This window comes from Notechis scutatus, chromosome 2 (genome assembly GCF_049901735.1).
Source record: "Notechis scutatus isolate UNSWTSFEM ecotype Mainland chromosome 2, rNotScu1.2, whole genome shotgun sequence".
NCBI classification, from domain to species: domain Eukaryota; kingdom Metazoa; phylum Chordata; class Lepidosauria; order Squamata; family Elapidae; genus Notechis; species Notechis scutatus.
The window spans coordinates 197,920,143-197,933,174 of NC_142010.1; the positions used below are offsets into that span (position 1 = coordinate 197,920,143).

General features: G+C 35.6%; 1 protein-coding gene across 4 annotated transcripts in view; it reads left to right on the forward strand.

Moving 5' to 3' along the window:
- Positions 1-13,032, forward strand: part of RFX3 (regulatory factor X3) — a 176,116-nt gene that overhangs the window by 141,643 nt on the left and 21,441 nt on the right. For all 4 annotated transcript variants that reach the window (XM_087957766.1, XM_026671675.2, XM_087957765.1 and 1 more), the window contains 4 exons: positions 2,724-2,845; positions 4,963-5,075; positions 6,774-6,889; positions 7,317-7,471. In XM_087957766.1, the coding sequence (XP_087813892.1) occupies positions 2,724-2,845; positions 4,963-5,075; positions 6,774-6,889; positions 7,317-7,471 (506 nt within the window). The remainder of the gene's footprint in view (positions 1-2,723; positions 2,846-4,962; positions 5,076-6,773; positions 6,890-7,316; positions 7,472-13,032) is intronic.

Genomic DNA, 13,032 nt, shown 5'->3' on the forward strand with positions numbered 1-13,032 from the left:
TGTCTGATTTATTCTGCAATACAACTGTAACTAGTATTGTATAGTTGTATAGATCAGAATGCAAATAATTATGCAGATATGGTATGTGAATTTGTGACAAGACAACACTATGTCTTAAGTATGTTTGTAGAATGTTTTTATTTATTTTTTTGCCTGTAAACTTGAAGGCTTAAATTCAGGCCAAGTTAGTAATGCTTAAACTTTAGTTCAGCAGATTTTATTTCTGTGTGACCAGCAGCAATTTGTACCTTTTTTTCGGTATAAATGTGATGCCATAATGCATATAAAAAAAGAATTAGGCTTGCATTGCAATACTGCTTCCGTCAGATTTAGATTAGATTCATGGAAAGAATAGGGATCATGTCCTGATTAACTCAAATGCAACTGTTTTCAGTGAATCAAGTATAAACATAAATAAACTTGAGTGAATTCAATACAGCATAGAGAAAAGCTTATATGGACTGGGTAGACAAAAGTCACAGATTGAGTCCTGAGATAAGGGTGTTTTATAGGCCACCATTTTGAATATATGACCAAGATGTGTCATGGTTATAGGAAGAGTAAAAGATTATAAACAAGAAGTAAGAGAAAGTATGCTAGAGAACTTGGTGATGGAGGAAGAGGATCAATTCTATAGCTGCAATTTTTCAAATTTCAAAATGCTTGCTAACACAAAACACGTGGGAGTAATAATTCTAATCTATAACTCTACAGTACTAAAGGGTAGTATTACAGTATTTGATTGCAAAACTACTATAACTCCCTTTCTTAATTTTTCTTATAAATTCTGGCATTCTCTTTATAGCGATAAACAATTACAGTCTTAAAACTGTTGTTATTTGATTTGATATTATTTGATACTTATGGTTTGATATTATATTGATACTTATGGTTTGAGTTACCAAATGGAATAATTAAACCAGAAAAGGCAACCTCTTGAAAAAATGAGTACAGTTTATGTTTTTGAGGTTGAAACTGCCATGAAATGACTATCATTTTAACTATTTATAGACAGATATAGAGACAGGGTTATTGTCAACATAGCTACTGTAGCTACTGTATTTAAAACAGCACTTATAGCAATGTACTGGTTTTGTTTCTGTGCTTTCTGAAACTCGTTTTAAAATATACTGATTTCTTTCTCTGAGCTATGAATTCATTGTATACCTATTAGATTTCTGCCTTTGTTGGGATTTATTTGTTTATTTATTTGCCTGCATTTGTAAACTACCTACTTGGATTTTCCCGCTACATATCTCCACTATGCTATTTTGTGATGTTGGTGAAAAGGGTTCCCTTGCAGGTGGTAGAATAGAGAGATTAAGATCTTCTAAATAAGGGGGAGAAATGGGGCACTGGAGAAGTCATTGCCAAAGACACTGATCTCTCACTTTGTCATGCTTTCCCACTGAAGGTATTTTCAGTGTTTAGGCTACCAAAGCCGCCTAACCACTGGCTAAAAAAAGCAAAATTAGGAATTTTATTTTTGTATTTATATTTCATGTTTCTACACTGCTCATCTTCCTCAAGGAATTCTGCAAAGGCCATTAATCCTGGGCAATACCTACAGCAACTAAGAAGAAAGGAAAATATTTCCATTTCTACTACCTCATCTTAAAAGTTGGAGGTTTAAAATGTCAGGCTTCTGACATATTGAAGATGACAAATGTAGTCAAAATAAAATGATTTACTTCCTGAGGTTTTTTTTTCCTGTATATAGTCAAACTCGTGATGACACATTGTCATCACGTGGCATATTGGAACTTTTTTCCCCTTTGCTAAACCAGGGGTGTGGCCAACACATGACGCATCTGGCCCTTGGGCTGCGAGTTTGACACCCCTGGAATATAGCAATAGGTGCCCTCCCTTCCCAGAGGTAGACCAGAACAGTTTAAGAAAGTATATAAACACCATTATATCTTTTAAGCCTAAAGGAATGACTAGGAGAATATAAAAGCTGGAACTGTAAATATATCTTTTTTGCCTAATAGCTGATTAACTCCAATGATTGTGTTTGTCATAAAGATGCGCATGCTGCTCTAGCTGAGAGGGAACAAAGGCTGTAGTTGCTGCCTCAGGAAGGAATGGGAGAAGTATAGGATTTCACTGAACTTGGTTAGAACTTGATGGTCTCACATGGAATGTAAAAAAAAAATGCCAGTGGGCCATTCAACAAACTTTCTTCCTGAGCTTTTTTTCCTTAGCTATTTCTCTTCTTCAGATCATGTGGACAATGAATTGAGAACTGGAGAGAGAACCAAGTGTTTTTGGGGAACACACTGGTGTCAATCTGTGAATCTGCTCTACTATGTTAATTAAGAGAATCCACATAATGAAGGGTAGCAAGCTGTTCATTTTAAATAAATAGCTGGAAGATGCTGGGAATTGATATGTGCAGTTTGAACCCACACTGAAAAATTAAAGCTAATTCAATTCTGCTATTATCTAATAATCCACTTGCTTACCATATAGCGTTAAAAGAATTCAAAGCTGTCTATAATCATCCAGCCTATACGCACGCTACATGAGGTAACTATAGAAAAGCAAATGCTGACATTTATGTTGAACAGCTGAAGAAAAGAGTTATCTTTTTACTGCTTATTTCATGAAATTTCACAAACATTTCTGAAAGCAATATAAAGATAAATCATTTTTCTGGGGCAAAAATCTTATAGTAATCTTATAAATGCTATGTTGCCTATGTTGCCTTTAATATATTTTAGGTACAAACCTATGCAGAAAGTGGATGGAGTCTCAGATGGTTTTACAACAAGTGGTCAGCAAACAGGCACATCTGTTGAACAAACTGTGATTGCTCAAAGTCAGCATCATCAACAATTTTTAGGTATGTGAAAAAACATGGACATCTTTAGCTAAAATACAGAACAGGGTTGTTGTTTTTTCAATAACCCATTGTAATTCATAGGACTATTTTAGAGAATTCAATAGGTTCGCTTCAAGCTGATAACAAAACTGGTGTTGAATGTTTCATTAGGCTTGTAGGGCAAGTACATTTAATGACATCCTTTTGTTGTACTGTTTTACTCTTCTGTTCTATGACTGTACTTTCTGAAATAGACAGATTAATTTAAAGCAAGGCTGGAAATTTCTAGATGTTGCTGAACTGTACTGGCATTTCTGGTTGCGCTGTTTGGAATGTAAAATCTGTAGCTGTCAGGCTAAAAAGATCAGGTCCTCATGTCCAATTAATCTGATTTATTGCTAAAAAGCCTATGCACAGAAAGTTTCTCAAGTCATAGTTAGCACCTACTTGAAGTTAGATAAGGGGCAACAGAATTCAAGGGAGGTTGGATTTAGTTCAGTGGTGGCTATGTAGGATTTCTAGACTGATCCCCTTTTAACTCTGCTCCTAGGTTCTTTTCCTACAATAGTTGACAAAATCAGATGGTCCCAATATAGTTTTAAAAAAACCAAAATAAGAGTAGATAGGATATATTCAGTGCTATTGCTAAAATATTCCCTTTGCACAAATATGTGCAACATGAACTACTTTAGAATTACTTATTCTCTGAATCAGTCAATCTTAACTACTGATTTTGTGCATGTGTACACTCACACATATTATAAAATTATTGATCTATATCAATAATACCACTTACACATAACACCATCTTGAATATTCAAGACTGTTGAGTGTTGTATATTGTTTTCAGTTGGGCAATTCATAGTTTAAGAGTCAAATCCAACACATTAATAAAATGTAGAGGAAATGTAGTGGGAAAGAGATAATTAAATGTGAATATCTTGGCTCAGCTAAAGCTGGCTTATGGAGATGTAAGGTAGTCCTGTCAGAAGATGCCGTACCTGAGAAGAGGGCAAACCAGGATACACCGCCTGAAGAAATGAAAGCTCCCTGTCTTTGAGGCTATATTTTCAATAATTTATAGTGTTTTCTTCACTGGCATTGAGTCTGACAAACTGGGTATGCCACAGATGTAATATTTTAGTGAACCTCTGTTATTGCAGGCAATAACTCTGAAGAAATTCATCCTGGCTAGAGAGAGTTTAGCTAAATATATGGGAATTCTACTGAATCAAGTCTGATATTGAGTTTGGCTGAGGGCAACTGTTAAGATACATTCAAATCAAATCCATTTATTTTGCAGTCATTAACTAAGGCAAATATGATAATAGGCATAAAGAAGAGACTAAAAGGATTACAATTGGTGACTTTAAGACACTTTATTTCTGTATCTCAATTGAGAAGTAATTAAGCAAATGCAATTTTAGCTGTGTGAATTTTAGAATGTGTTTCTCAGTTCAAGGGAAATAAAAGCTGTGCTTTGTTCTGTAATGATTAGACCTTATCTGAAGTGATGTACTCACTTTTAGCTTCACTTTCAAATACATTAGAATGGGGTAGATGAGGTCATTGAAAATGATCAATGATATATAAAATATAATTGTATGTGGAAAGATGGGGAAATTGTATATAATTATACTAGAGGAAAAGAGATTAGCATGAGACCACTGTTCATATACCTGGAAAACTGGCATATATAATGGGCAGAAATATATTTTATAATTCCCAATAGTGCTGGACTAGTTCCAATGGATTGAATATAGAAGAGGTTAGAACGTAATAGCACATTAGAAAAAACATTTCCCTCTTTGGACATATTCTAGCTCTGTATTTCCTGTTTCAAATCACACCCTTTCAAAATTTATTTTATTATTCCACTGAATGCAGCACATGTTCCACAGATTTGGTTATTTTGTTTAAAATATTTAATTTAGATTTTAGAATTATAGACTCTTGATTCAAACTGCATACAAATTAAATTACACATCATCTTGCCAAACATTTCTGCTTTTGGTTTTGAATCCAACTCATAGGCCTTTGGGGTATTTATTTCTTAATATTATTCATTGTTTTCTTAATTATATTATGATTGGCAAAGTCCACAATATATTTCTTCTATTGGGTTGTCATGGATACAGATGCATCTCGAGCACTTCCAGACTTTGGAGAAGTTGAAATCTCTTCGCTGCCAGATGGAACTACTTTTGAGGATATTAAGTCTTTACAGAGTCTCTATCGAGAACACTGTGAGGTAAGGAAGAGGGACTCTACAAAACAAGTCATTTTACATTTGAGTCCCTCTTTTAAAATATAACATTACAGTTGTCTGCCTTTCTGTTTCTGTTTACTAAAAAAAATCAAATGTTGCTAAGTGAAATAATGTTCACATAACATATTGTGTGTCTAAAAAGCTGTGGGCATAGCCAAAGAATAGACAGCTGATTTTGCTATTTAAAGTCTTCCTTGCACTATGTTAAGTTCTGCCATCATAAAGATCAGTCATTGTTAAGCAGTGGCAAAATGGAAGACTCCCGATATAAACCAAAATCAGTGTTGCAAACAAAATTGTCTTGAACACTGCTGAAAGATCTGGAGCATTATATGATTACTGGATGAAGCAATTATTTTAACGTGAATAGTTGAGGGACCTGACCTACATTCTAGAACAGGGGTCCCCAAACTTGGCAACTTCAAAATTTGTGGACTTCAACTCCCAGAATTGTCCAGCCAGCTATGTTTAAGTCCACAAGTCTTAAAGTTGCCAAGTTTGGAGACCTTTGTTCTAGAATGTGGGGAGAGAGAAGCTGAGTGCCATTAGTCCACCACCATGAGCCATGGTGGCACAGAGGTTAGAATGCAGTACTGCAGGCTACTTCTGCTAACTGCTGGCTGCAATTTGGCAGTTCGATTCTCACTGGCTCAAGGCTGACTCAGCCTTCCATCCTTCTGAGGTGGGTAAAATGAAAAGCCTGATTGTTGGGAGCAATATGCTGACTCTGTCAACCGCTTAGAGAGGGCTGTAAAGCACTGTGAAGTGGTATGTAAGTCTAAGCGCTATTGCTATTGTTATTAGGACTTACTTTCACCTTTGCACATCAAGCACAGCTACTATCAAAGGATTAGGGAATGATCCAAAAGACCTGGACAACATCAGGCTACTCACTTCTGTTGCAGAAGGTGGTGGATTTAAGAATTACTTTGTACTTTATGAAGAGAGCACTTTCTGCTGTCTAGAACTCCACTCAACTGTTAACAGGTGGACAGTGTCAACTTAGACATTAACATTGTCTCCTTTCTCAGTTGATAATTATGGAACTCCTTTAAAATTACTGCTTATCTGACATCAATCAATTTATGTAGACCATCCTTTCCATTGTCATTTACTGCCTATATTTTTACTGAACTTCTGTGTAAGGTTTATGTATGTATGTATGTTATTTAGGTTTCTTCGGGTATTTTCCCACGTCTTAATATTTGTGCTTTTATTATAGCGACGTTTTGGCAGAATCTCATCTGCCATCCTCAGGCTTGTGTTTTGGGTTGTTTTTAATCGTGTGCCTAACGCTTGAACATACACGATTAAAAAGAACCCAAATATTAACCTAAATACCATACATATAAATACCCGTGAAAATATATATATATATTTGTTTTCTTATATATATATATATATATATATATATATTTGTTTTCTTATATATATATATATATTCTTCATATCAGAAATTATTATAAGGCTAATCCTTGTGAATGCCATGTAATAAGTCTTTTTATGAAAATGACCAAATCAAATGACCCAACCACTGCATAATTGTGCTGTGTGAAAATTTTTTATTCAGAAATGAGTCCCACTGAGCTTGCTGGGGTTTATTACCTTATAAACTGCAGCCGTAGTATTTATCATTAAATAAAGACAACATGCAAACCCATATTTGCTTTGGATTTTCAGGCAATATTGGATGTTGTAGTGAACCTTCAGTTTAGCCTAATAGAAAAATTGTGGCAGACTTTTTGGCGCTATTCTCCCTCAACCACAACTGATGGCACTACTATCACTGAGCCAAGGTTAGTATTTACTTTAGACCTTGGGTATTCGGTTTATAAATAAACAAAACAAAATCTACCTTGTACATCCAAAGGAATGTTGGCTTTTAAATTATTAAAATAAAAAGTTTCATTTTATTATGAGGACTGCAGCATATAGTTGCATGCACATCATTTTATTTTCTGCAAATAGGACCAAGTTATTTTCTCATGGGATGATTCCAAATTCAAAGCCCATTTTGATCACTGCTGCATAAAACTGTGCAGCTTGGTTAAAACTATGGAGGCCATGTATCAGCCATTACAGCACAAAACGTCGCAGGGCAACTAAGTGTGTTTCAGACATCTCGAATGTTTTATTTGTAAAAGCTTTGAAATCCATTGTTCTTTTTTAATCTTCATGTAAATGCATTTTCATTTATTCATTTAATACATTTGTTCACACCAGCAATCTGAGTGAAATAGAAAGTCGACTTCCGAAAGCAAAGCTGATAACTCTGTGCAAAAATGAGTCAATTCTGAAATGGATGTGTAACTGTGACCATGTGATGTACCAGGCTTTGGTGGAGATTCTCATTCCTGACGTCCTTAGACCTATTCCTAGTAAGTTGAATGTAGCTGACGTCTTGTAAGGATTTTTTTTCTCCTTCTGGTGATCTTTTGCCTAATATACCTCCCAAGGAACCCGTTAGGAGTGATTTTCAAAGCTATAGAACTAGCGTGAGTATAATCATTTTTTATCTGGAGTGTAGAAAAATACACCATACAGTAATAAATGTTTGACAACTCTTTTAAAACCTAGATTTCAACATCTAGCAGATATTATTTAAATTGTGGGATTGGGGTTTTTTTGTGTGCCATGAAGCAAATTCTTTGCTTTATGGAACAAAAGAACTATTCCTTGAACTTTTTTCCTGGTCTATGAAATAGATGAGGGTTCAAATAGATATGTGTTTTTTATGTCAAATTTGTTTTATATTTTTCCAACTTCAACTAGGAGACTAGCATATAGCATAATGTGTCTATAGTTCTTTCTCACCAAAAGAAAGCTTTTCGGTATATTATTGGCAAATGATACAACTGTACTTTCTCTTCTTGCATGGTTATATCACAATCTGTGTCAGTATACTTACAGAAGAAGATGTGACCCATCTAAATTCAGTATTTCAATCCATCCCAACCCTGCCACAGATATAGCATTGATGTTTTCTTTTACCATTAATTTTGCTAGTTTCTCAATCTTTTAAAAATGCAGCATTGGTACAACGTCTGCTTGCAAATATTATAGGTTGATTAGCCATCCGCTGTTGGAAAAAAAATCTTTTAAGAGGAAAGTTTCCTTTTCAGTGAGGCAATTATTTAGGCCAATGCAGTGTAGTTTGTTCCATTGAGAAAGTTGATTTACTATGGTTTTAACAAAACACATTATCCAAGCACTATAATAAATACTGAATTTTCATCCCATTAATAGTAGTAGTCAATAGTTTTGAGAGGAAAAAAATCGATGTAATTGCACACTCATTGTGTTCTATGAACAGTTATTTTGTAATTCAGTTAGATGCACTTGTTTCTCCAAGGGATCTGTAACATAAAGCATTTTGCTTTTGAAGCCAGTAGAAATGTTACTATGGTAATTGTTACAAACATTCAGAAAATGTGTATCCATCTTCGAAGGAGAGTACACCTCTTTCACTTATGAAAGAGATTGAATAAAACTTTGCTATTCATATTATTTTTCGTATAATGTGAGTGTTCTTACTGAGCACAGTCAGTCCATATGTCAATGATATCTTCTGTGTTCTAAAATTGAAGAGATGCTATAACCAAACACATGAAATTTCTGTTTGTTTTAACCCCTGAAAGCAACAGACAACATTATTTAACATTGGAAAGCTAAATACCAACATTTGCTGTGGTCTAAAAATTAATCTGAATGACATCTACAAGGTTAAATGAATATTAACTGAAGCAGCAACAACAATTTGCAGATGATAGTTTTTCCTGGTTATTTATAATTAGTCAAGAATTGGATCTGTGTTGTCATTCTATTCCATTAACGGGTGTTTTTCCCATTCTGTTATTTGTTTGTTTTGTAATTTATCAAAAAACTACCAATTGTTGAGCACCATGTTGTCAAAATTCAATTCAGTTTATTGGTGTACTCAAATTGCTGAATTAGAGGGCAAAAGAGGAAGCTTTGTTTCACTGACATCTTTCAGGCACCTTGTCCAGATTACTTCATCCAGCAGTTTGATAGAGATATTAAAGAGTATGGAATATATGTTGAGATATTATAGACTCTACACCTTAAGTACTATTGAATCCAGCTGCAATTCCTTTGTGTTATATTTTGAAATTGATCCTGCAGATATCAGTGAAATATTATATATTACATGACACTCTTTCCCTCCCCAATATTCATTGCACTTATATCCTGCATTTTGAAAAGGAGGGAGGGAGGAGGGAACATAGTGCTTCTCCTAATTTTGTCCCCCAACATTAACTTATTAGGTTGGCTGAACTGAGAATGAGAATGAATTCTGGGATGGATTAGGGACTTGAAACTAGTTTTCCATAATCCAAAACCAATACCTTCATTCTTGCTACACTGTTGGTATTATACAGCCCCAATTAGCCTATTATTAAGTCACCCAGATATCATATCATAAAGTGATGTTCAAGAGTAGCATTACAGATAAAGAGAATGGATTTCAGACCAATGATTAAAGGGGGGGGGGGGGAGGCAATCACTTTCCTTGTCATTGGCTTGTCAAACCCCAGTGCTACATTTGTCTTCGACTGTTTTCTTTTACTTAAGTAATTAAGTAATCCCATTCAGTGATCTTTTTGGCCAGCACATAATTGGCCAAAATGAGAAGAGAGAATAGCTGAATGAATATAGCAGACTTACAAGGGGAGCTAGACCAGGGTTGTCAAACCCACGGCCTGCCTACCAGATGTGTCCTGCGCTGTCCACACTTGGTTTAGCAAAGGGAAGAAAAGTTGTGATATGTCACATGACAATGCCATGATGATACGAGTTTGACAGCCCTGAGCTAGACCTTTTGGAAGACTGCTTTTCGTAAAATGCACATATACAGAACACAAAACCAAAGTTAACCATGAAGTTCAAATGATGGTAACTCTAGTAAAATAGTTGATCATATTTTCTCAGGTGGAAGATGAATTAAGATGGTTTTCCAAAAAAGAGAAAAAGAAGAATGAGACAAAACATACTGTAAACCCATATCATGGTCATCTTTCTTACTGCAAGTAGTCCTTGACTTCCAACCATTTGTTTAGTGACCTTTTGAAGTTACAATGGCACTAAAAAAAGTGACCATTTTCAGACATTTAGTAACTGGCATGTATTTCTGTTGGTTGCAATGTCCCAGGGTCATGTGATGACCTTTTGCGACCTTCTGACAAGCAATGACAATGGGGAAGCCAGATTTACTTAACTGTTTTACGAACTTAAACAATTGCAGAGATTCACTTAACAACTGTGGCAAGCAAAACTCCCTTAACTGTCTTGCTTATCAGCAGAAATTCCAGGCTCAATTGTGGTTTTAAGTCAACAGCTACCTGTCTATCTGTTTGGTTGCCAGCTCTTGCTGAAACTAATCCTGAAGATTTTCTCCTCAGTAAATCTGTGCATGAGGCATATCTATCTATCTATCTATCTATGTGTACACATATGAGTGTATATATGCCCTGGTGAGAAAATACATTCAAAAAAGATTAGTGTCAGGATTAAAAATTCCGATGATGATGATAATGACATTTACCTGATGTATGTGCTTGTCAAGTTAATAAGTGCTAAGCTAATTGAGTAAAATAAAGGAACACTTATGAGTTCTAATCCTACCCAGGGTTTGCTGCTCTTGAAAGAGGAACAGGATAAGAGCATTACTACTCCAGCTCCTCTCCTTGCCTCCAGATATAGAAAGTTACAGTTGGCATTGAAGCAGGAAGAGGAAGAAACAGCAACTCTCATTTTGGTCTCTCTGAGCATGCGAGCTCTAGAAAAATGCATGGAGTCCCCCAGTTGAAGGGGCTCTCGGTAGTAAATTCCACTTGTCCTTCACACTGTGGTGCAGAGAAGATAAGAGGGGCTTCTTACGCACACTACTTCAGTCACTCACTTGCATTACAGGTAGTCCTCGGCTTACAACCACAATTGAGCCCAAAATTTCTGTTCCTAAGTGAGACATTTCTTAAGTAAATTTTGCCCCATTTTACTATCTTTTCTTCCCACAGTTGTTAAGTGAACCACACTAAGTTAGTAGCATGGTTGTTAAGTGAATCCGGCTTCCCCATTGACTTTGCTTGTCAGAAGGTCTCAAAAGGTGATCACATGAGCCCAGGGCACTGCAACTGTCATCAATGCGAACTAGTTGCCAAGCACCCAAATTTTGATCGCGTAACCATGGGGATGTTGCAATGGTTGTAAGTGTGAAAAATGGCCATAAGTCACTTTTTTCAATGCCATTGTAATTTCGAACAGTCACTAAACGAACTGCACCTTCCCCATATCCCTTGTTTTCAGTAATATTTCTTTTGGCTTGTATATGTAAGATCCTCTTCTCCTTTAAAGATTATTATATGGGGACAGTGAAATCCATATTCCTCTCTGATAAATATAGTCATGAATAATTCAGGTAGAAGGAACACACTCTGATCTGATGTTGAAGTCTCATATGAGAGTTCCTCATAACAATAATCAGAATAGTCTGCTAAAATTCAGGTGGGTGATTCCATATTAATTTCTTTCCCTTTGGTAGTTGGTCCCAGTAGTAAACCATTAACCTCATTTTAATAGTGGTCAGTAATCCCAAGTTGGTAAAAAAAAAAACTTAGAAAACAGTTAAAAACTGTTTTCTATCTTTTTCTTTCTATTTTTTTCTCTTTCTTGTCTTCTTTTTCTCTCTTGCATTTATGTATGTGTTGTTGATCTATTTTAACTGTAAAATCAATAAAAAACTTAAAAGTAGAGAAGACTAGCTTTAATATTGCTCCCCCCTCCCCAAGAAAACATATCCCAATTGTTGTTCTGACAAAAGCCTGATACAATCCTTGAGCAAATTTTAACTAGTATAGAATTTAACAGACCGACTTGTCCTTGAAGAACAAAAGGAGATTATATTACATGACTGAGGCAAGATACGAGGCCCTGGTTATTACCTTGCAATCCCTATATGGCACTCAAATAGAATTCACCTCCTTTCTGCTCCCTGAGATCATTTGAAGAAGTTTATTTAGAGTTGTTAGAGACTTCTCTTACAGCAAATCAGGTCAAGTCTTGCTGTAGCTGTCCTAGCAGATTCCCCAGAATGCGCTTTCCTGTTAATGAAGGCGAGTCGTATGTTTTTTGTTTTTGTTTTGCTTTTAAAAGGCCTTAAACAGATCCTATCTTTTTGAATGGGCTTAATTCTTACTTATTTGAATAATTTTCATTTTGTTTAAAATTGATACTTATGTCTGTCTGACTGTCTCTCTCTCTCTCTCTCTCTCTCTCTCTCTCTTTCTCTCTCTCTGTGTGCGTGTGCATTTGTGTCATGGTCGACTCCTGACAACTGCCTCGACTAGTCCTTGCAGTTTCCTTGTCAAGGTTTCAGAAATGGTTTGCGATGGCCGCCTTCCTAGGGCTGAGAGAAAATGACTGGCCCTAGGTCACCCAGCTGGCTTTGTGCCTAGGGCGGAACTAGAACTCACAGTCTCCCAGTAGCATTTAAAAAGAAAAATATTATGAAAGGAGTTTTATTTAGGGTTATCATAACCTCAAAGCCATTTTAGGGTTCCAACTACTAATATAACTTTATCTAAAAATATTACATGGAATGTTCAATTCCTATCAAAAGGTTTACAGGATCATAGTCTCTTCAGCCATAATAATGTCTCAGCAGTTATTTGTTAATGGTGCTCATTGGTGAAAGTGATAATTTACTTATGCAAGATTCTTCTCATATTAAAGCATTTCTTTTAACAGACTTCTGAATGACATCAGAGGCTCAAACATAGCATTTAAGGGTACACAATTGGGTGTTTACAGTTGCCTTAGACCAAGAGTAGGCAGTAACTACAAGCATGATGTACCTATTTGGGTTGGAATATCAGGCCACAAGTACATAAAGATGGGATTTGCATATAGCATACTTACAGTT